This window comes from Elephas maximus, chromosome 18 (assembly GCF_024166365.1).
Source record: "Elephas maximus indicus isolate mEleMax1 chromosome 18, mEleMax1 primary haplotype, whole genome shotgun sequence".
In the NCBI taxonomy this organism is placed as follows: domain Eukaryota; kingdom Metazoa; phylum Chordata; class Mammalia; order Proboscidea; family Elephantidae; genus Elephas; species Elephas maximus.
In genome coordinates, this window is record NC_064836.1 from 59,936,529 (window position 1) to 59,960,658 (window position 24,130).

Genomic DNA, 24,130 nt, shown 5'->3' on the forward strand with positions numbered 1-24,130 from the left:
AGGGCAAGCTCTTTAGCAAGGCATCTGTGGCCCTCCTTGATCTGATCCCTGTCATTCTCTGAAATCATGTCTCTGGAAGTTTTACTGTCCGGCAACACTGTTTTTTTTTACAGTCTTAAATATATACCATATTTTTGCTCACACCTGTCAAATTTTGTTTATGATGCCCTTATGCCTAGAATTCTCTTTTCCTCTTTCTGTAGGTAACTTGAGCTATCTCAATTTTTTACTTTCTCCAGGAAGTCTTCTCCGATACACTTCAGACTGCATTGAGTACCTCACTCCTTGTGTTCCCATTTTTCAGCATCTGCTTCCTGACTTGCCCTTTATGTTTCCCAGTTTTTTTTTTTTTTGGAATTTGGGGATTTGTTTGGCAGTTGTTTGCAGCAGTTTTGTCACTGGGAATCCTTTAGGAACTCCAAAGTTGAATTCTTTCTTATTCCAAGTCTCTCCTACATTCCATATTTGCTAGGTTTCAGAGAGTCTTCAGCATACGAGAAATATCTCTGAGGCAGTTTATAGAGACCAGTTCCCTAAAATAATGGCATTTATTTAACCCAAAGGAATGTTACCAGTGTTGAGAGCTTCGTATAGTATGCATATACGTTATTGCCACCTACTCTGAAGCCTGCTACAGGGTTAGGGATAATTTGAGGAATGCTGCAAGTAGAAGAGAAACAAAGTTTCCTGGTTTTGGCCTCATCAAGGTGACACCTATCTGTGCTGGTTGTCTCCAGAGTTCAGATTCTGTAGATTTCTGACAAACCTTAACTTGTCAGAATATCAGCTGAGATGCCACATTTCCTATATTGGAAGAAGAAATAAAATCCACCATCTGTATAAACTGACTCTTCTCCAGAAACATATGTGCCTTCTTTCAAAATAAAATACAACATTTGAATGGTGTCACCTGTAGTACCCAGATCTCTCCCAGGATGCTGTGTGCCCCTTTCATGCCTGTTACCTAAATATTTAAAAACTCAAATTTTACTTTCCATTTGGCTTGTACATTCTTTTTTTCTTTTTTTTCATTGTACTTTAGATGAAGTTTACAGAGCATATTAGTTTCTCATTAAACAATACACATATTGTTTTGAGACATTGGTTGCCAACCCTACAATGCATCAACATTCTCCCCCTCTCAATCCTGGGTTCCTTATTACCAGCTTTTCTGTCCCCTCCTGCCTTCTCGTCCTTGCCCCTGAGCTGGTGTGCCCATTTAGTCTCATTTTGTTTTATGGGCCTATATTATCTTTGACTGAAGGGTGAATCTCAAGAGTGAGTTCAGTACTGAGTTTAAAGGGTATCCAGGGGCCATACCCTCAGGGTTTCTCCAGTCTCTGTCAGACCAGTAAGTCTGATCTTTTTTTGTGAGTTAGAATTTTGTTCTACATTTTTCCCAACACTGTCCGGGACCCTCTATTGTGATCCCTGTCAGAGCAGTTGGTGATGGTAGCTCGGCACCATGTAGTTGTGTTGGACTCAGTCTGGTGGAGGCCGTAGTAATTGTGGTTCCTTAGTCCTGGAAACTAATCTTTCCATCATGTCTTTGGTTTTCTTCATTCTTCCTTGCTTCAGATGGGTAGAACCAGTGGAGTATCTTAGATGGCCACTCACAAGTTTTTAAGACCCCAAATGCTACTCATCAAAGTAGGATGGAGAACAGTTTCTTCATATACTGTGTTTTGCCAGTTGAGTTAGATGTCCCCTGAGACCGTGGGCCCCCAGCCCTCAACCCAAAACAAAATAATTGACAAGGGACTTAAGAGTGCAGCATTTTCCTGTGAGCAGACCTCTCCATAATTTTATAATAAATATTTCCGTAGGAAAATGTCTTCCTTCTCTATGTCTCTATCCCTAGCATTACACCAAAGACTGGTGTTCTCTTCCTGCTGAACAAATAATCTGAGAAGTTGAACTATAAGAAGAAGAATGGGGTATTAGGATTGGAGGAAGACTCATTAACAACCGCGTTATGCAGATGACACAACCTTGCTTCCTGAAAGTGAAGAGGACTTGAAGGACTTACTGATGGAGATCAGAGACCACAGCCTTCAATATGGATTACACCTCAACATAAAGAGAACAAAAATCCCCACAGCTGGACCAATAAGCAACATCATGATAAACAGAGAAAAGATTGAAGTTAAGGATTTTATTTATTTGGATCCACAATCAACACCCATGGAAGCAGCAGTCAAGAAATCAAAAGATGCATTGCATTGGGCAAATCTGCTGCAAAAGACCTCTTTAAAGTATTGAAAAACAAAGATGTTACCTTGAAGACTAAGGTGTGCCTGACCCAAGCCATGGTGTTTTCATTCACCTTGTATGCATGTGAAAGCTGGACAGTGAATAAGGAAGACCAAAGAAAAATTGATGTCTTTTAATCGTGGTGTTGGAGAAGAATATTGACTATACCATGGACTGCCAAAAGAATGAACAAACCTGTCTTGGAAGAGGTACAGTGAGAATTGCTCTTAGGAGCAGGGACGACAAGACTGCGTCTCACGCACTTTGGATGTGTTATCAGGAGGAGAAGGACATATGCTTGATAAAGTAGAGGGTCAGCAAAAAAGAGGAAGACCCTCAAGGAAATGGATTAACACAGTGGCTGCAACAACGGGCTCAAGCATAACAAGGATTGTGAGGATGGCCCAGGACCAGGCAGTGTTTCATTCGGTTGTGCATAGGGTCTCTACAAGTTGGAATCGACTCGACGGCACCTAACAATGATAACAAGTGTTTCCTGGCTATTTTAGGAAACGAAGTCTCCTTGATTGCTCCAGAAATTTCAAGGGGTTTCTTTCCGGAACGAAAGAAAAAGGCCAAATCTAGTTTTTTGTATTACACTTAGATTTGGGATAACTGATGGGTGAAAAAAAAAAAAAAAAAAAGTAGATAGAAATGATTTTTTTCTCAAAAGTGATACATTTAAAAGCAGAAGATATGGTTTATTAGATTAAGAGCACTCCTACCCTTATAGTGAAACACAAAACACAATGTGTAGTGGAGTAGACCCTGGCTGGGAGACCAGGCTGAATCCCACCGTGTGGTATGATGCTTTCCTGAGGCAGTGATGATGAACTGCTCTGCAAGATTGACACTGACCCCCCCGCCCCAAATAAAAAAGATAGGGCCTTTAATGGTTTCAAGATCCAGTTATTTTCTACTTTGAATTTTTTGTTGGTACCATGTGTTTTCCGTAGTGGAATGCATGCTGAGTCATTGAATGTGTTTAAATTTTTGGTTGGTATTGCAGATTTTGAGAAATATTATGTGAAAATACATGATTTGTGGAAGTCTATCTCACCCACTGGTATTGGGTAGCAGGCTTTATTGTAGGGTATCTTCCATTTGGGTACATGGGACACTTCTGGTTTTGCCTAATACCCCAGGTATTTTGCTTCAATGAATGTTTCTTTCACTTTTCACCATTACACAAGTCCCCACTGGAGGGAAGCAGATATTTTCAGCAGGAAAAGTATATTCTGAAAGAACTCCAAAGACATAAAAAGGGAGCAGGATACTGTATGTTCCAGGAGTCATGATAAGCAGTATTACTCATAAGTTAATGAGTATCCGTATTTACTTTTTGCTTTAATCATCAAACGTGCAAATTGTATGTGAATAGGCAGTTTTTTTTTTTTTTTTTTTAGGCAGGGAACAGGGAGAACAGCCATAATTCAGGTTGGGGCTTGGCCTCAAACCCCAGGATAAAACTCTAGTGAGCGAGGCTGGACCACAGAGGAGACCCTCCTTTTTGTTTTGTTTTATTTACTTATTTTATTTTTTTCTCTTGACTTTTCCTTTTGTAAGCAGGTAGACCTTAATGACTTGGAACCAGAAAACGCAGAAAGACCTTTTCTGTCTACATCATCTTAGGTCCAAAAACAAGTCTGTGATCTTACCACTCTAATGCAAATAAGGGTATTTTGGTCAATGCAAAAGGCTGAGACCAGGGTCTTAATGCCTGTAGTGGAGCATTAAGTCTTGTACTGGGTGTGGGCGAGGAGGAGTCGATGGGTAAAACAGACTCCAGACCCTTTTTACCTCGCTAAATGGTACCAGAGGAACCCTGGTGGCGCAGTGATTTGAATCCACCACCCTCGCCTTGGAAACCCTGTGGGGCAGTTCTACTCTGTTCTATAGGGTGACTGTGAGTCAAAATTGACTCGATGGCAACGGGTGTGATTTTTTTTGGTTTGAATGGTACCAGAAAGAGCATAGTCATAACCATGTACCTTGGACATGTTAATGGTTTGAAAGCCCCGTGTACTTACTGTTGTCTATTATGGAGTGGTAGAATATGAACAATTCAGGGCACATTTTTATTCCTTAAGAAGGAAGCAGGGGATGGACAGGAGCCAAGGGTTTCTACTGTCCTAGATGTCAGGAATACCCTGTACATACTTATCATTATCTTGACTCAACTGAAAATGGGAAAAAAAGAAATTTATACTGGAGATATCTGATTATTTTAATGTTTCATCTTTTCACTGTAGAGAGATATCTGTCATAGTTCATATTTTAATATTGTTAAATTATGAACCATCTTGATAACCAGTAGATTTTAATAAACATCTTAAAGGAATGTGTTAAATACGTCTGTAAAACAAATCCTTTTACACGTCAATGTGTATGTTTGTACTCTCTTAGATCACTGTTATGTATAATATGCTGGGATAGTACTTGGCTTAAAGTGAGGTGGGAATAAAAAATAAATAAAATACATGTATTTTATGCTTTTAAAGAGCTTGTCATCTTGGGAAGGAATAATACCTAATAAGAAATACATAAAATGGAAAATAACCTTGACCTTAAAAACATTAAAAGTGTCTGAGAACTTTTCTCGTGTTATTCCTTCTGAACTATCTAGAAATCAAATTATTAAACGTGGGTTTAGTATAGAAGTGATTTTTTTGCTTTATAGGATATTCCTGTGGTTTCATACGAAAGGATGTTTTACTGTCTTTTTCTACTTACCGTGATACGTTTTAAAGTGTTATGACTGTGTTTTGGTATATAACATTAGATGCTCTCAGTTTATAGCTTAGAACTGTTTAAATATTAATAGATCTATTAACCAACTCTAAAGCTGTGGAATATGCAGTAGTTAATTTTCTTTATTTTACTTTCTCTAAAGTATAGTGACGGTTACGGTACACATAGTTAATAAAACTAAGCAAAGCAAAAAATCAAACTATTTTGATCATTATGTTTTGTTTAAATCTTATGTCATAGTATTTGTTTTCCAACAAAGATGGCTATATTTAGTAATGAAAAAATATATATCAGCAGAATTCTAGATGTTAGCAATCAAGGTTTTCAGCAATTTTCACCTTGTGCCAATTCTTTGGTCATAATTTAACTTATGAGTGTAGTAGTTTTTTTGGTAGCACCATGCTCCTATAACATCACTATTGAGATACTTCAACTTAGAGAGTTGAGTTTGGGGAATCTCTAGAACACAAAGGGATTGTACTCCAGAAGTTCGTTTATAATTTCATGGTTTTAAATTTAGAACATATTTTCTATTGAAACAGTGAGGGAAGTGGTGAATATTTTCACACCAATCCATTGGCTTTGGCAAGATATGGAACTAAGTCCAAAAGAAGAACAGTGGGAGTGTTCCAGTGTTGAGGAAGAGAAGGGTGATGATTGCTTTGAAGGAGGGAAAGGAGAGCCTTTGCTATTTTGTTTAGTGTCAGTCTACACATATCTGAGAAAAGATTCCATGTTATCTTAGAATAGGACTCCCAAACAATGCTCTATGGAACACTGATTTGGAGGACAGTTAATAGATATTTAAAAGTGATCCTTGGTTTAATAATTTGGGGAAATAATCCATAATATATTCTCCCATTATGGATCGACAATGCATAGTCATATATTGACAGTTCTCTTAGACGTCTTGAAACAAAGAAATCTGTTTACTTTTATTTTTTTCAGCTTCAGCAGTTCCCAAATATTTGGCCTCAGAAGAGCCTCTTCTTCTGTTTTACATGAGTGGTGTGTTTCCACTGGGTCCTAGTCATGGTAGGAGAAAGGAGGGCAGGGAGGAGGACAAAGCGGTCTGTCTCCAGCTCCCATATTAACATACAACTTTTAATATTCCTGTATGTAAGGACCGTTTAGAATACATCCCCACTAGATCCTGAGCATTAGGTGTTCACCAATATGACTTAATTAAGAAACAAAGTAAACAAGGGAAAATATGTGTATGTAGGGTATAAGAACTTTGACATTTATTTTAACTTATTCAGAAAGTCATGGTAATTGAATAGTTATGTTTTATATAATCACTTGAAATGTTTTTCATTCTCAGTTACATACTGTGTATTTTCATTGCTGGGAATCTATATTTATAAGAATTATATCTCTTTTAACTTTATTGTTTGCTTGAAAAGGATAAAAAAAAAAAAAAAAAAACTTTGCCATCAAGTCAGTTCCGACTTATAGGACAGAGTAGAACTGCCCCATAGGGTTTCCAAGGAGCAGCTGGTGGATTCAACCTGCTGACTTTTGGTTTAGCAGCCAGGCTCTTAACCACTGGGCAACCAGGGCTTCAAAATGCATAATGGTTAAAATCGAAGGGTTTCATATCATGCTGCCTGGGCATGAGTCCTGGCCCCACAGGCAGAGATTTCCCTTGAGGAAGTTACTTACCTCACCAACCCTGGATTCACTCCTCTGAATTAAAAAAAAAAAAGGAATTTATAGTGCCTATTTGAGTCTGAATCGACAGTGGGTGTTTTTGTTTGTATTAGGCACAGTGGTTAAAGAGCTTGGCTGCTAATCAGAAGGTCAGCAGTTTGAATCCACCAGCCACTACCTGGATACTTGGAAACCCTATGGGGCAGTTCTACCGTGTCCTATAGGGTTGCGATGAGTTGGAATTAACTCAACAGCAATGGGTTTAGTTTTTTTTTTTTTTGTTACTCATTAAGGAGCCCTGGTGGTGTAGTGGTTAAGACCTTGTTTCCTAACCAAAAGATTGGCAGCTCGAACCCATCAGCTGCTCTTTGGAAGCCCTATGGGGCAGTTTTACTCTGTCCTGTAGGATCACTATGAATTGGACTCGATGGCAGTGGGTTTGGGTTATTATAGTGGAGCCCTGGTGGTGCAGTTGTTAAGTGATACAGCTGCTAACCAAATGATCAGCAGAGTCCACTAGCCATTCCTTGGAAACCCTATGGGACCATTCTACTCTGTGTTATAGGGTCACTATGAGTTGGGGACCCCAGATCCAAAGGACGCGCTGTGCTCCCAGCACTGCTTTCTTGGTGGTGTGAGGTCCCCCTGTCTCTGTTCTTGGTTATGTCTTTTATATCTCAAGAGGGTGCCTCAAGATACGATCTAATCCTGGAGGTTGAGTCCTGCCTCACGAACACAACTGAGGTCCACCCTCATTAACATCATAGAATATATAGAAAAATCAAACAGTACCAGGAATCATGGCCCAGCCCAATTGATACATACATTTTTGGGGGGACATAATTCAATCCATGCCATTTATGAACAAGAAACCTGAGATTCACAGGGTTAGCTCACTTTTCCAAGATAGCGTGTGATGATCAAATGATAGAGGTGAGATTCAAAATAAGGGCATCCTCACTGCGAAGGCCTGCTTTTTTACTCTGTTAGGATGACTTATTGTAGAAAAAAAGATTTAATAAGTACATGACTTGTCTTCCTAGAATTTTATACAGTAATGGAACAAAAAGAGACGAAAAGTGTGTGTGTGTGCATGCCTGTGCACACATGGCATAAATATGTGCCATATACGATATTTTTTACTAATCAATTCTCAAAGGGAATATTTCACTGTGATTTATGTATACTTTCAGTTAAACCTCAGACTACAGCGTATTTGGACACAGTTACTTCAGTTCATTGTAGAGTGAATATATTTATTTCCATAAATATTTATATTTAGTCCTATAAGTATAAATAATTACATATTATTTATATAAATATTATATATTTGTAGTCCAAGTTTTAAACTTGATTAAGTTGTAGTAGATTGGATTGAAAGAAAAATTAATACCTAATAGAAAAAAAAAAAAAAAAAAAAAAAAAAATTTTTTTTTTTTTTTTTAATAGATCAAGTTTCTTTTTTTTTTTTTGAGTTATTTGAATTCAGTATTTTCAGTGGTATTGAAGAAAATTTTATAACCCATAAATTTAGGTTTCTTTTGTGATTCTCTTAGATGTAATAAAGGAGCAGAATCGAGAGTTACGAGGTACACAGAGAGCTATAATCAGAGATCGAGCAGCTTTAGAGAAACAAGAAAAACAGCTGGTAAGTAGAACATTAAATTTCAGTTTAACTTTTCAGACAAATTTGGAAATTAGTGTCGGCATAATTAGCTAACTAGGAAAAAGGCACATGGCAGGTGGTAAGTGATTTACTTGACGAGGAAATGGCATTTAACACCTTGCTACGTTTTTTCTGCCTACCTTTGTTAATTGTGGCGTTTTGCTGACTTTTATCAGGATTCTGTGAAATCTGCTGATTATAGAATCAAGTTATTTCTCAGTATGTGAAGGTCATAAATGCCGGGGATGATATATAATTGCTCAAAACATGGAGACACCTTCTTTTCAGCTAACAGCAAAGATAAAATACTCATGGAAAACAAGAAAAGGTTATAAGAAAATAATTAAGTCACTTGTAGATGGCTTCCTTGCTATTTTAAAGATCAGTGTGTGACAATGAATATAATTGTTCTAAGTAGACTGTTTCAGCTTTAAATATCTTTTATGGTATGTTTTTAAATATATGCTAGCTTAAATCTTTTTTAAAAACACACCTTGAGGTATAATTGACATGCAATAAAATGCATATAATTAAAGCATAAAATTTGATACATTTTGACATACATGTACACTCACGAAGCCATTACCACAGTCAGGGTAATGAACATACTCCTCGTTCACAAAAATTTCCTCGTGTCCTTTGTAATCCCTCCTACCTGTCCCTCCCTGCCGCTCTCATCCCCAGCAAGGCAGACACTACTGTCACTATAGATTAATTTGCATATTCTAGAATTTTAAATAAACGGAATCATATACTATGAACCCTCTTTTCTTTTCTTTTTAAATATGGCTCCTTTCACTCAGCATAATTTTTCGAGGTTAATCAAAGTTGTCGCATATATCAGTTTCATTCATTTTTATAAACAAATGGTATTTCATTATGTGGATATACCACATTTGTTTATCCATTTACCAGCCAGTGGGCACTTGGGTTGTACCTAGGTTTTAGCTGTTTTGAATAAGATTGTTATAACTATTTAAGTGAAGTCTTTGTGTGAACGCATGTTTTCTTTCCTCTTGGGTATATTCCTAGGAGTGAGATTTTTGGGTTGTGGGGTAAGTGTATGTATATTTAACTGAGTAGGAAACTGCCAAACAGTTTTGCAAGGTGGCTATCACACCTCTGTTCTCAGCAGTGTATGGTAGTCACAGTTGTTCCACACCCTGGCCAATACCTGGAATTGACAATCCTCATAATACTTGGAATTGACAGTCTTTTAGCCATTCTAGTGGGTGTGTCCACCACTCATCTCTCAGCTTGTTGTGACTCAAACATAGCAACGATTGTGAGTATGGCACATGACCAGGCAATGTTTTGTTCTGTTGTACATAGGGTCACTGTGAGTCAGAACTGACTAGACAGCACCTAACAACAACAGTGGGTGTGTAGTAGTAATTTATTGTGGTTTTAAATTTCATTTCCCTAATTACTAAGGAATTAAACATCTTTTCTTATATTTGCCATTTATGTATCTTCTTTTCCAAAATGTCTATTCAATTATATTAACCATTTAAAAAAAATATATTTTATTGTGTTTTTGGTGAAAGTTTACACGGTAAATTAGGTTCTCATTTAACAAATTCTATTCATAGTGTTCAGTGGCATTGGCTACATTTTTCACAATATATCAGCGTTCTGGTTGTTTACATCCTGATAGTTCTATTTCCCTTAATGTAGCTTCCCCGTTCCCGCCTTACCGTCTCGTGTTTGGTCTAGGGAAAACGTTTACCATTTGGTTTCATTTAGATAATTTTTTAGAGGTGCAGAATACTTATAGGTGACGGTATTTATTTTGTGGTCCAATCTGTCTCTTGGCTGAAAGTTGACCTCTAGGAGTGGTTTGATTCCAAGTTTAAAGGGTGTCCTAGGAGATAATCTTGGGATTTCATTTAGTTTCTAATGGTCTGCTAAGTCTGGCCTTTTTTTTTTTTTAAGGAATTTGAGTTTTGTTTACATTTTTCTCCCATTCTCTCAGGGACCGTTTATGGAGTCCCTGGTCAGAACGGTAGGTAGTGGTAGCTGGGTACCATCTAGTTCTTCAGGCCTCAAGGTAGATGAGGCTGTTGTTGTGTAGACTACTAGTTTTATAGACTATTCTAATTTGAGTTTTTGGTTTCCTTCTTTTTCACCCCAGACAAGCAGAGACCAATAGTTTTGTCTTAGATGGCCGTTCGTAAGCTTTTCAGACCCCAGATGCTACTCACTGAACTAGAATGTAGAACATTGTCTTAATGGACTGTATTGTGCCAGTTGACCGAGTTGACTTGTGAAACTATGGTCCTAAGCCTCAAACCCAGTAAACCGATCCCATGAGGTGTTTGGTTTTGTCCAGTAAGTATCCATAACTGTACCCCCATGTGCGTTATTTTATATTTGAAACTATATGCAGTGCACATAAACATGTATGTACATATGCCTGTAGTTATACCCGTACATACACTATGCATATATGCCTTCCTGTACATATTTATGTGTACGTATCTATCAGTGTAATCATACACATATTTTTTAGTTATTACTGTTACAAGACTGTATATCCCTTTTTCTTTGACAGTTTCCACACAAATTGTTCATTGACATTAGATACATTTACCACAGTTTGTCAGCATTCTCTTTAATTGTGTCTACAGCCTTATATTTGTGCTCACTTGGCTTTACTAAGGTTGTGCTGTGCTCACTACTTCCAAACTTGATGCCATTTTTCCCATCACCAAAACTGACAGGTCTCTACAAAAACCTATCTCCCTCTTTTCTCCATGGTAACCACCATTAAACACTGGTTTCTCTGTATTTATCTGTTCTTGTCTTCTTGTAAAAAAGGGATCATACAATATTTGTCCTTATATAGTGACTGTATCATAGTGTATCAGACTCTTAATATTTAGTTGTAAGAATTGTTTATAATTTCTGGATACAAGTGCTTTATTAGTTATATGTTTTGCAAATATTTTTCCAAGTTCTAGATCTTGCATTTTTATTTTCATGACAGTGTCTTGAAGAGCCAAAAGTTTCTTATTTCAATCAAATACAACTTACCAATTTTTCTGGTATGATCTGTGCTTTTAACATCATGTGAGAAATCTTTGTCTAACCCAAAGTCACTTGTTTTTTCTCTTTTTTTTTCCTAGAAGCTTTTCATTTTTGTTTTTACATTTTAGACTGTGGTCCATATTGAATTAGGTTCCAGTATGGTGTCAGGTGGACACCTGGTGGCGTAGTGGTTAAGAGCTCAGCTGCTAAGCAAAAGGTCAGCAGTTTTGATCCACCAGCCACTCCTTGGAACCCTATGGGGCAGTACTACTTTGTCCCATAGAATCACTATGAGTCAGAATCGACTCTAAAACAGGTTTTCTTATTTTGGTTATGGTGTCAGATAAGGGTTGAGGTTCACTTTGTATATATGGAAATTCAGGTTTTCAACATTATTTATTGCTGACTATCCTTTCCTCATTCAAATATGGCATTATCTTTGCGGAGAATCAATTGCCCAAATATGTGTGGGCCTGTAATTGGACTCGCTATTCTGTTCATTCATCTATATGATGATTCTTAAGTCAATATGATGCTGTCTTTATTATTATAGCTTTATGGTACGTTATAAAGTCAGGTATTGTTAGTTCCTCAACTCTGTACTTTTTTTCAAAGTTGTTTTGACTATTCTGGTTGCTTTGCATTTCCATATACTCTTTAGAATTAGCTTTTCAGTTTCTCCAAAAAAGATGAGATTTTGATTGGAATTTCATTGAATATGTAGACCAATTTGGGGAAAACTAACATCTTAACAATATTGACTATTCCAATCCATGAACATGTTATCTCTCTCCGTTTATTTATATCTTTGTTAATTTTTCTCTGTAGTGTTTTATACATGTGAGTGTACACATTTTGCACATCTTTTGTCAGATGTATCCCTAGGAAGTTCACATTTTTGATGCTATTATAAATGAATAAAAAAAAAAATTGGTCACTCACTTTTTGTGTAATAACTAGTTGTTGTTGTTAGATGCCTTCGAGTAGGTTTCGACTCATAGTGACCCTATGTACAACAGAACAAAAAACACTGCTCGGTCCTGCACCATACTCACAATTGTTGCTGTGTTTGAGCCTACTGTTGCAGCCACTGTGTCAGTCCATCTCATTGAGGGAGGGTCTTCCTCTTTTCCACTGACCCTCTTCTTTACCAAGCATGATTTCCTTCTCCAGGGACTGGCCCCTCTTGATAACATGTCCATAGTACAAGACCAAGTCTCACCATCATTGCTTCCAAGGAGGACTCTGGCTGTATTTCTTCCAGGACAGATTTGTTCATTCTTCTGGCAGTTCGTGGTATATTCAAATATTCTTCTCCAACGCCGTAATTCAAAGGCATAGATTCTTATTTTCCTTATTCATTGTCCAGCTTTCACATGTATATGAGGCGATTTAAAATTTGATAGCTTGGGTTAGGTGCATCTTAGTCCTCAAAGAGACGTCTTTGCTTTTCAACGCTTCGAAGAGGTCTTTTGCTGCATTTTTGCCCAGTGCAAATGTTGTTTGATTTATTGACTGCTGCTTCCATGGCGTTGATGGTGGATCCAAGTAAAATGAAATCCTTGACAGCTTCACTCTTTTCTCCGTTTATCATGATGTTGCTTATTGGTCCAGTCATGAGAATTTTTTACTTCTTTATGCTGAAGCATAACCCATACTGAAGGCTTGTAGTCTTTGATCTTCAGTAAGCGCTTCAGGTCTTCTTTACTTTTTCAGCAGACAATATATTTAATTTTCATATATTGATTTTGAATCATGCAATCTTGGTAAACTTACCTATTCTAGTAGCTTTTTTGTAGATTCCGTTAGATTTCTACATAGACAGTCATGTCGTCTGTGAATAAAGAAAACCTTACATCTTTTTTGGTCTCAGTACCTTTTATTTGTTTTTTATTGCCTTGTTACACTGGATGGAACCTCCAGTATAATGTTGAGTAGAAGTAGTGAGAATTCACATTCTTACTTTTTTACTGATCTTAGGGGAAAACATTCAGTCTTTCACCATTAAGTATGATGTTAGCTGTAGGTTTTTTGTAAATGCCTTTTGTCAGGTTGAGGAAGTTCCATTCTATATCTAGTATGGTAAGAGTTTTTATCAAAAAGGAATTTAGTCTAATTTTATCAAATGCTTTTTTTTTTTCATTTAATAATAAGATGATCATTTTGTTTTTCTTAGTCTATTAGTATAGTGAATTACATTGGTTGCTTTTCTAAATTTAAGTCAATCTTTTGGTCATGGGATAAGCTCCAATTGGTCATGATGTCTTTTTTTAATATTTATTTAATTTGCTAAAATTTTATTAAGAATATCTATCTATGTTCATGAGGGATATTGATTTATAGTTATTTATTTTAATCTTTATCTGGCTTTGATATCAGAGTAATGCTGGCCTCCTAGTATATGTACCTCTCTGCCTTTATTTATTTATTTTTTTCCTGGAAGGGTTTGTGTAGAATTGGTAACTCTTTTTTCCTTAAAGGTTTTATATGACTTGTTAGTAATATTACCTGAGACTGGAGTTTTCTTTGTGGATAGGTTTTTAAACTACAATTTTTTTTTTTTTTCATAAATGTAGGGTGAATCAGTTTATCTGTCTTCATTAATAAGCTTTAGTAATGTTCCCTTATTATCCTTTAATGTCTGTAGGGTATGAAGTGATGTCTGCTTTTGCATTCCTGATCTTGGTAATTTCTGTTCTCTTTCTTTTGCCCTCTTTCTCTCCCTCCTCCCCATCAGTCTGTTTAGTGGTTAATCAATTTGATTGACCACTTTTAAAAGCCACCTTTTGGTTTCATTGATTTTCCGTATTTGTTTTTCTTTCCTAGTTTATAGATTTCTTCTTTTTGTTTCTATTGTTTTCTTCCTTTTGCTTGTTTTGTTTCATTTGCTCTCCTTTTTCTACTTTCTTTACCCTATGTAAACTATTAATTCTTTAAATTTCCCTTTAAAAAACTATTTTAACTATAGTCTGCAGATTTTGATATTTTGTATTTTTATCTTACTAAGTACGAACTGTTACCTAATTTTTTCTGTGATATTTTTCTTTAATCCATGATTGATTTAGAACTATGTTGTCTGATTTCTGCTTATTTGGTAATTTTCCATCTATATTTCCTTTATTGATTTCTAGCTTAATTTCATTGTGATCAGAGAACATACCTTGTATGATATCAGTCCTCTTAAATTTATGGGACCTCGCCTTGTTTTCTGGCACCAGGATGTGGAAATCTTGGTGATTGTTTAGTGCGTACACTTGCATTCTGCTGTTTGTGGTGGAGTATTCTGTAAGTGCAGTCAGGTCAAGTTGGTTGATAGTGTTTCTTAAGTATTGTTATGGGTTTTCTTGGTATACTTAAGAGAGGAGTTGCTGAAATTTCTTACAGTGATTGTGTATTTGTCTATTCCTCCTTTATAGTTCCATCAGTTTTTGCTTCATATATTTTCAAACACTGTTAATAGTTCATAAACATTTTAGAATTGTTTGACACCTGTGTGAATTGTTTCCTTGATCGCTATGAAATGCCTCTTTATTTCTGATAATATTCCCTGTTCTTAAGTCTATTTGGTGTATTAATATAGCCACATCAGATGTATTTTAAGTATTTTTACAGTATATACTTTTTCATACTTTAATTTGTAATCTAGCTTCCCCCACCTTTTTTAAAAATTTTTTTAAGTTGGTTTCTTGTGGTAGCATGTAGTTGAGTATGCTTTCTTATCTAGTTTGACAATCTGCCTTTCAATTGAAGTATTAGATGGAACATTTTATTTAAAGTAATTGTCTATGTGATTGCTTTAAATTTACCACCTTGCTCTTTATCAGTTTTTTAAAATTTTCTCCTGGGCTCTCTGTGTGTACTGTTTGGTAGAACTGCTTTGTTTTTGTGGAAGAAGGTAATAGATTTTATTTCTCCCTCCCACGCAGACATGTGGAATAAATTGCCCCCTCAAACTGCTCCTTGCGTCTGTGACTTTATGAGGGTCTCTTCCCCTTTTTATGATCAGGGAGAAGTGGGTATTTTACATAACCATCCAACCGACCAATGAGTTGCCCTCAAGTATGTTCCAGCTCATGGTGACCCCATGAGTATAGGCTAGATCTATTCTTTAGAATTAAATCACTTTAGAATTAAAACTGCTACCCTGTAGAAATTATTTTATTCCTTTCTCTTTATTTTCTTTCTTAGGAATTAGAAATTAAGAAGATGGCTAAGATTGGTAATAAAGAAGCTTGCAGGGTTTTAGCCAAACAGCTTGTTCATCTGCGGAAACAGAAAACAAGAACTTTTGCTGTAAGTTCGAAAGTCACTTCTATGTCCACACAAACAAAGGTGATGAATTCCCAGATGAAGATGGCTGGAGCAATGTCTACTACGGCAAAGGTAAGTAGTAGCCTTTCTTGCCCAGATTTATAGTTCTTACCTAAAATGTTTGAATATCGATCTTTAAATCAAATTTAAAAGCACCTCCTAATATATATATAAAACAAACCAAACCAAAACTACTGCTGTCGAGTCGATTCCAACTCATAGAGACCCTGTAGGACAGAGTAAAACTGCCCGATAGTTTCCAAGGAGCACCTGGCGGATTTGAACTGCCAACCTCTGGTTAGCAGCAGTAGCACTTAACCACTACGCCACCAGAGTTCCCATTATATATGTGTGTGTGTATGTGTGTGTGTATATGTGGCACCCAATCTATGTAATTTTTCGTAAAATGAATGATATTACGAGATAACCCAGGTGCTCCTTTCTAGATCCTGTGTTGATTTTTTAATTTTTTTTCTTGTTTTAGAACATTTTCATTTTCCCAAGATCACGTATAACTTCTAAATTCATGAAATTACCTTAACATAGGGTTTGCTTTTTTCCCTTAAATTCTCTGAAGATTTTTGAGCTTCTAATTTCATTAATCTATAAATTCTGACTACTTTTGAGTAATAATTTCATCTTGATTCGTTTTCATATGAATACTGTCAGAAGGATTTATCAGTTCATGTTTATCAAGAACTCGTATTTACATAAATAATGTTTTTACTGTAGTGTTAAAGGACTATGAGTCGTTCAGTCATATAATAAAAAAATAGCTGCTTGTTAGATATCAAGCACTGGGAAGAACTGGAAGAAGTTTAAGACAAAGGCCATGCCCTTAAGGATCTTGCAGTTCAACTGGCAAAGTTGAGATATGTCCAAAAAGGAAACTACCCACTATACATTAGTCAGTGCTAAGCTTTGTTAAATTGCACAGCTCTTTGAATATGTTGATACAAAGGACTTTGCAGAAAACCTAGGTTTTAGAATATCATTAGGCATTAGATATAGGCAAGGGGGTAGTATCAGTAAGAAGAGGAAAAGGAAAAAAAGCTACCAAAAAGAGAAATTATGAGGCTTATATTAGGAAACTGGTGTGTAATCACTTTTTAGACGACAGAGCACATGGAGGTAACATGCATCCATCTTAGCAGGTTCAGTCAGTACATAGTGACACGTTATTTTCTTTAAGAAATAGAGAAAGTATCAGTGTATGTTTTGTTCTGTCAGTTAACTTACTCTTGATGGGTCTTATTTAAAAAAAAATTTTTAAGAGCAAAAACTTTTGCTTTTCTTCTTTAGACAGAGCTAAATATCTTTCTGGTAGGGAAAAAGATCATAATTGAAGATCACATACCTACACTTGATAAAGTTTCAGTAATGATGAGGAGAGAGAGTTATCCGTTTTTGCCATTTTCTGCAAGCGGTAGGCTGTGAAAGATACCTGATAGATCCTGCCATACAAGACGCCAAAAAATAAAGTCATTGCTGTCGAGTCAGTTCCAACTCATAGCGACCCTATAGGACAGAGTAGAACTGCCTCATAAGGTTTTCAAGGAGTGACTGGTGTATTCGAACTGCCAGCCTTTTGGTTAGCAGCCAGACTCTTAACCACTACGCCACCAGGGCTCCACCCTGCCCTATAAAGAGATGTTTAAATTAGAATTTTCACCTAAATTTCTTAGAAATGTATTAATTCAGCAAGTATTTGTTTAGGTTTTCTAGACAGGAACTATAGCAAGAGATGGGGGTACAATAGAAAGCAAAGCAGACAAGCATTTAACCTTCATGGATCTTATGGTCCAACTAAGAGGCAGTCTAGTTAGAGGTAGCTTGTGCAGTGGTTAAGAACATACACTCTAGAACCAGCCTGCCAAGATTCAAATTTCACTTCCACTTAGTAGCTGTGAGTTAACTAGCCTTTCTGTGCCTCCATTCCCCATTTTTAAAATATGGGAAATGGTGGTACCTACCACATAAAAAGTTTTTTGTAGGATTAAATGTCATTTACTCCTCATATTATTATATGTAAAGTGCTTGGAGCCGTGCCTAGAACATAGTAAGATTGTATAGGTATTAGCTGCTCTATTATTAGTAGAACCACCATTATTAGTATTAGTATTATTTATAATTGCAGTAATATAATTTACGCTAATAAATATAAAATTTTAAATATGGTAAGATTTAAACAGGGATACCTATTCTAACCTGGCAAATCAGAGATGACTTGACTAAGAAAGTGTACAAAAACTGAGATGTGAAGTATTGATAGTGAAAGCAGATGGAGAAGAACATTCCAGGTGAGGGACTAGTGTATGCAAGGATCCTGTGGCAGGAGAGAGCATGGCACGTTTAAGGAAATGAAAGATGAGTGTGGCTAGAGTGCAGTAGCGCCAAATGAGACTGGAGTGTTAAGCAGAGTTCAGTCCATGTTATATCTCATCCACCAAATTACAGGATTTGGCTTTGAACACTAAGAGCAGTGGAAAGCCAGTGGAGAGTTGGGTGTGTGGAGAGGTGTAGGGGTGGTGGATAGAGTACGGTGCTATTCTTGAAAAGATTGCCTTGGCTGCAGCATTGCCTACAGATTGAGAAAAAGTGTTTGCTTCATATCTTTGCAAACTGTCGTTTTCTGTTGTATAAAAAAAAATGTTTCTGTTAATATACAAAACTCACTGTATCTGTATGTGTGTAATGGAAGCCAAACTTCTGGTTGTTGTTAGTTGCCACTGAGACCATTCTGACTCAGGGCGACCCCGTGTGTACAGAGTAGAACTGCTCCATAAGATTTTCAAGGCTGTGACGTTTTGGAAGCAGATCACCAGGCCTGTCTTCCAAGGCACCTGAGGGTGGGTTTAAACCATCAGCCTTTCAGCTGCTGGGCGAGTGCTTAACTGTTTACACTACCTAGGGACTCCTGTGTGCCTGACTAGATAGTATTAAGCTTTTTTAGTGAAATAAGTTGTGAATATGTAGTGTAACAGTTCTATTCATATGGTTTTGTAAAACTCATTTCTTCATTCTTTAAGCCACTGTTTAAATTTTATTGATAGATTAAATAATGTATGTCATTGTATTCTGTGTTCATTTTTTTAATTTAGATATTAAAAAAAAATACTTGCCACTTAATAGGTAGATTTAATTTTGCCATTTGAATTGCAGTAGATTTTATGTTGACAGTGTTTTTTATTACATAATTTTTTTGCCTACTGTTCAGATGAGGTTGTTCACACTGGTCTTTATCATATAGATGTTAAACAGATGGTTTCCAACCAAGGACTTTGGTTTTTCTGGAATACTTAACAATTCTTATGTTTTATTATGGCAGAATGTGTATCTTTTTCAAAACCTGTTTCCATTTGATGTGTTCCCTTTGGACTTATTGCATAGTAAAATTTTCATAATTACATAGTTAACACAAGTCTTTTCATATATTTAAAGACAATGCAGGCAGTTAACAAGAAGATGGATCCACAAAAGACATTGCAAACAATGCAGAATTTCCAGAAGGAAAACATGAAAATGGAAATGACTGAAGAAATGAGTAAGTTTAATAAGATGTAATAACGTATACAGTTTTCTCTTCTTTGAATTAGCCAAGTTTATTTTCTAGCAACCTCATATTTTCATCCATGAAGGCACACATGATGAAAAAAGAATTGATACGCACCTTTGTAGCTAGACATTTAAATTTTAATTTCAGTGCATTTTTAAATTGGCAGTGGATGAAGCTAAAAATTCTATTAATGTTTCTCTGAAGAAAAATGATAAAATATGCAATATTTCTATGACATATTGGCCCCAGTCATTTTATTTTATGATTCGTGGACCAAGTGGACTTGAGAATAACATAACTCTTCTTGGTATAAATTAGGCTGTTTTAGAGTTACGGTGCTTCTTTCATACCACAGAAGATTTACTTGTATTGGAGGTAGCAGATAATGGAACTCTTTCTTTTTTCTTCTCCTCCCTAAGTCATTTTAAAATTTAAAGTGTACTTGTTGTTTTCTTATTTGTGAATATAAACTAATTACATGTTGTGGTGGAAATATGGAGAATACAAAGAAACAAAGCACATAAAAACCATTCATTCTCACACAGCCACATGTAGTCACTGTTGATGTGGTACTTTTCTTTCCTGTATGTTCCCATATTTCACAAAAATGAGATCATATTAGATATTCAATTTGAACCATATCCTGCTTTTTAAAAGCATAATAGTATAACATAAGCATATATTCATGACCTTAAAAAGCCTTTTTTGTTTGTTTGTTTTAATGGCTATTTAATATTGTATCGCATCGATATACCCTAATTTATCAAACTATTCTTATGTTGGGCAATAAGATTGTTTCAGAATTTTTAATGTATTTGATAATGCTTTGATAAATACGTTTATACATACTTTTTGTCAAAACTTCTGAAATCTCCTTAGAGTGTTAACTTTTTGAAGGTTTTTGATTCATACTACCAAATTCTTCCCAGAAAGACCCCTTTTTTTATTTCACCAGCAGCAAACGAGTGACCTTTCACAACACCCTGGTCAACAGTGAATCATTACTTCTATGATATGTCCAAAACGGGCATCATCGTCATTGTTTTGCAAAGATACTTCCTAATTGTTTTAAAACCCTGGGATGTGCCGGCTGAGCCCTGCTTCTGCACTGGCATCCCGGTTTAGTAGCATTCACAGCAGTTAGGGTGTGAACAGCATCTGATTAAATGATCTCGGGTACTAAACGCCACCCTTGTACTCTGCTTCAGAGTAACCTATTTCCTTCTAGAGTTCAATGGTAGTGTAGGTCTGTCTTTAAAAATTCTGGAAGTTCTTTATTTTTTACTTTGAGCCTGTTGGGTATTATGTTTTCTTCAGGGCTTTTGAAACATTAACGAATTTTTAATAACTTAGAGAATTAGGACTAATATAATGATCATAGGAGCCTTGGTGGCACAATGGTTAAAGTGCTCGACTGCTGACTGAAAGGTTAGTGGTTCAAACCCACCAACTGCTCTGTGGGAGAAAGATACGACAATCTGCTTCTTTAAAGATTTACAGCCTTGGAAACACTATAAGGTAGTTCTCCCGTCCTATAGGGCCACTATGAACCAGAATCAACTCGACGGCAGCAGACACAGAAGGTTAAATTGGACATAATTCTTATTTTTGATACGTTTAATAATGTATCGCCCCTTAGACTTTAGTAGACGATTCTTCCTACATCTCGAGTGTAAATTAAAAAAAAAAAGAAGGCTGAAAATGAGGTTATAGGCATAAAAACAGTAAGTTGTCTCCAAGATATTAACAGAATATTTTATTTTTGCACATTCTCCCTGATCAGGTTTAACAGTTACCAGCTCGATGGATAAGAGTTTTTGGAATCAAATTTAAAAGCTTTTAAGTTTGTAGCTATGATAGCATAAAGTTATTAGCTATTAAAGATATTTTAAAAAATCAGAGTAGATTTGTTTTATTATAGGATCATTTATGTTGAGATGAACATTATTCCCAATTTTGTGCCTCAAAATGTATTCACTACAATTTGAAAGTGACCTTTGTAGTTTGTTGGTTCACTTAAATTTGCCCTTCTGTACGATATAAATACTTTTACATAGTTGGGCTGTCTTCTAAAAATGCAAATCTAAACTGAAATCCATTTGAAAGTAACTGCTTTGTTTCCTCTTCAAGTCAATGATACACTTGATGACATCTTTGAAGGCTCTGATGATGAAGAAGAGAGCCAGGATATTGTGAATCAAGTTCTTGATGAAATTGGAATTGAAATCTCTGGAAAGGTATAGACGTCTTCTTTGCTCATTTGGAAACAGCTTTTACCACTTTTGTCACTTAATTGTTTTAAATTGTCCTTTCCTATTAGGGGAGCCCAGGTGGTGCAGTGGTTCAGATCTCTGCTGCTCACCAAAAGGCCAGCAGTTCAGATCCACCAGCCACTCCTTGGAAACCCTATGGGGCAGTTCTACTCTGCCCTGTAGGGTCGCTACGAGTCTGAATTGAGCAGAGAGCAACAGGTTTTTTGGTTTCCTGTTAGGTGCATGTTTTTATATTTGTTTGAGAAATACATTAAACTTCTTTGCAGCACATCCTTTCTTGTTGCTGTCATTCGTTGCCTTTGACCCCAGCTCATGGCATGTCCTAATCCAAGAGTTTGATAATGTATCTTTTTTTTCCTCTTCTCCTTCATTTCACATAGATGGCCAAAGCTCCGTCGGCTGCCCGAAGTTTACCATCTGCCTCTACTTCAAAGGCAACAATCTCCGATGAAGAGATTGAAAGACAACTCAAAGCTTTAGGAGTAGATTAGACAACAAAGTCATAATATTTTTGCTTATTTAATATTGTTTAGTATAAGCCAGGCACAGTGCAGATTCTTTTTACAAAACAAGTTTATTTCGCAAAAATGAAGACCATGAGTGAACAGTTGTTTCCTAACCCATGGCTATTCTGAGTCTTTTGCCAAAGAATGACAATGATACAAAAGTGGGAACAGTTTGGATTTTAATTACAAGTATTTAGGAGTGATGATGTGTAAAAAGTTGACTTCTTTTCTGCATGGCATAGGGAAATTTTATTCATTACTTAGTGTCAGTTTATGTTCTAAATCTTTTTACACTGGATGTAAAAATCCCGTTAATTGCCAGTAGGCACCAACTTAAAAAGACTTGTCAAAATATTAAAAGTATATCATTAATTCTGTATCTGTTGCTTGTCCTTTGTAAGCAATTATGTGTTATGACCATAGGCGGTTCAGCTGTCAAATTATTTTTAAATGATCTAAAAGTAAAGTGCTATTTAAACATCTGTCAAAAAAGAGAACTGTCATGGTCTTTTTTTATTTTTATTTTTTCCTTTGGGAGAACATTCTACTTGGTAAGTTTATTACCTTTTAAAATGTGCTTGGCACTTGCCTTAAACAACTCAAACAGATTGTGCACATCTTTAAATTATTTTAACTGGCAGAAAAGAATTACATTTAAAACTAAAATGGAGGCCGCTTGCAAAAACTAAGGCTCTCTTTTGTAAAGTTGATAAAAGTAAATTAGATGCAATTAGCAAAAAACAAAAAACCAAATTAATAACATTTTATAAGTAGTAAAACAGCATATTTTGGTCATTCTTCCAAGAATTAAAGAGGTTTTCTTCATGTAAATGATAATTTAATCACTGTTTAATTTTGAACTATATTACATTGAACCCTGTATAATATTGAATGTCTATATGAATCCTCTAAATGGAAGTCATCGCCTTCAATTAAGGACTACCACTATAACAATACTTAAATTTTTAAAATAAAAATGAACATTTTTTTTCTTGGTAAATAAACTACAACTTTGTCAAAAATTACTGCCTATATGTGTATTAATGTATTAGTAGTATTTTTTAAGGTAAAGACGCATTGGTGTGAAATGTACATACAGAGAGAGAGAGGTATGAAGGAAAATGGAAGATAAGTTAGAAGCAGAATTTAAAATTAAGGTGGTTTTGAAAAACGACTTTGTAATATGTGAGTTCCAGCACATCCCACCATAAAACCTCAGAGGAACTCAGACGGAAGCTGATTAATTTGGGGTGATAGACATTTTGGACTGATGTTGATAAACAGTAAGTACACGTTTAGGAGAAGGATACATGTCCTGTAAGGATTGGTGAGAGGAGTGCAAAGCTAAGCTGTATAATTTATCACCCATAAACCATTCTGTACTGTTCAAAGATTAGGTTTCCTTGTAGATAGTATTGAATCCACAGTTTCCCTGTGTCAAAAAATTTTACTGTGTTATGGAATATTAACCCAGTACATTTTTTGATTCTAAGATTTATATAATGACGCCAGCCAACATTATTTTCTTTCTTGTTTACGTGCGGGGGCTTTTGTTTTTACAAATTATTTTGTTAAAAACAATTTATTGCTGTTATGCTTTTTTTTTTAAAGTGTTTTATTTGGCTCTGCTAAAATTAAAAACTTTGATGATTTTTCAAAAGAATGATTTTTATTATTTTCGTAGAAGAAAACTTAGATAGCACTGCTATTTACATTTTAGCAGAAAAAAATCTTTTTAAAAGAATTAGCAAGGCTGATGTTTGTGAACAGAGTAAGCTTAAGTGTCAGTGGGTTCATATGAATTTCACCTGGTAATGCCTCTCCTAGACCTTCTGGGGATAAACATCTTTGTCTTATTTTTAAACATTTTTTGGTAGCTGCTCTTCAGTTGTCCCTTGACTCATGGTGACCCAATGCCAGCATTGGACTGTCAAAATCCAGAGGGTTGTCACTGGTTGATCTTTGGAAGTAGTTCCCCAGGCCTTTCTTCCTAGTCTGTCTTAGTGTGGAGGCTTCACTGAAATCTATTCAGCATAACAGCAACACGAGCCTCCACGAACAGGGTCTCTTGCATGGAAGATGAGAACTCTGCCACTGGACCATCACTGCCCCTTTCGACACTGAAGTCTTA

The 24,130-nt window shown here is 35.9% G+C and overlaps 1 protein-coding gene across 2 annotated transcripts in view; it reads left to right on the forward strand.

Annotated features, from left to right (window-relative positions):
• The window catches only part of CHMP2B (charged multivesicular body protein 2B), a 28,549-nt gene extending 5,059 nt beyond the window's left edge, over positions 1-23,490 (forward strand). The window contains exons 2-6 of one of the 2 annotated variants that reach the window (XM_049858031.1): positions 8,214-8,305; positions 15,542-15,736; positions 19,106-19,208; positions 21,351-21,457; positions 21,874-23,024. In XM_049858031.1, the coding sequence (XP_049713988.1) occupies positions 8,214-8,305; positions 15,542-15,736; positions 19,106-19,208; positions 21,351-21,457; positions 21,874-21,984 (608 nt within the window). In that variant the 3' untranslated portion in view covers positions 21,985-23,024. Of the gene's footprint in view, positions 1-8,213; positions 8,306-15,541; positions 15,737-19,105; positions 19,209-21,350; positions 21,458-21,873 lie in introns of both variants that reach the window. The other variant, XM_049858032.1, reaches the window with a different exon arrangement.
• The last annotated feature ends 640 nt before the right edge of the window (positions 23,491-24,130 follow it).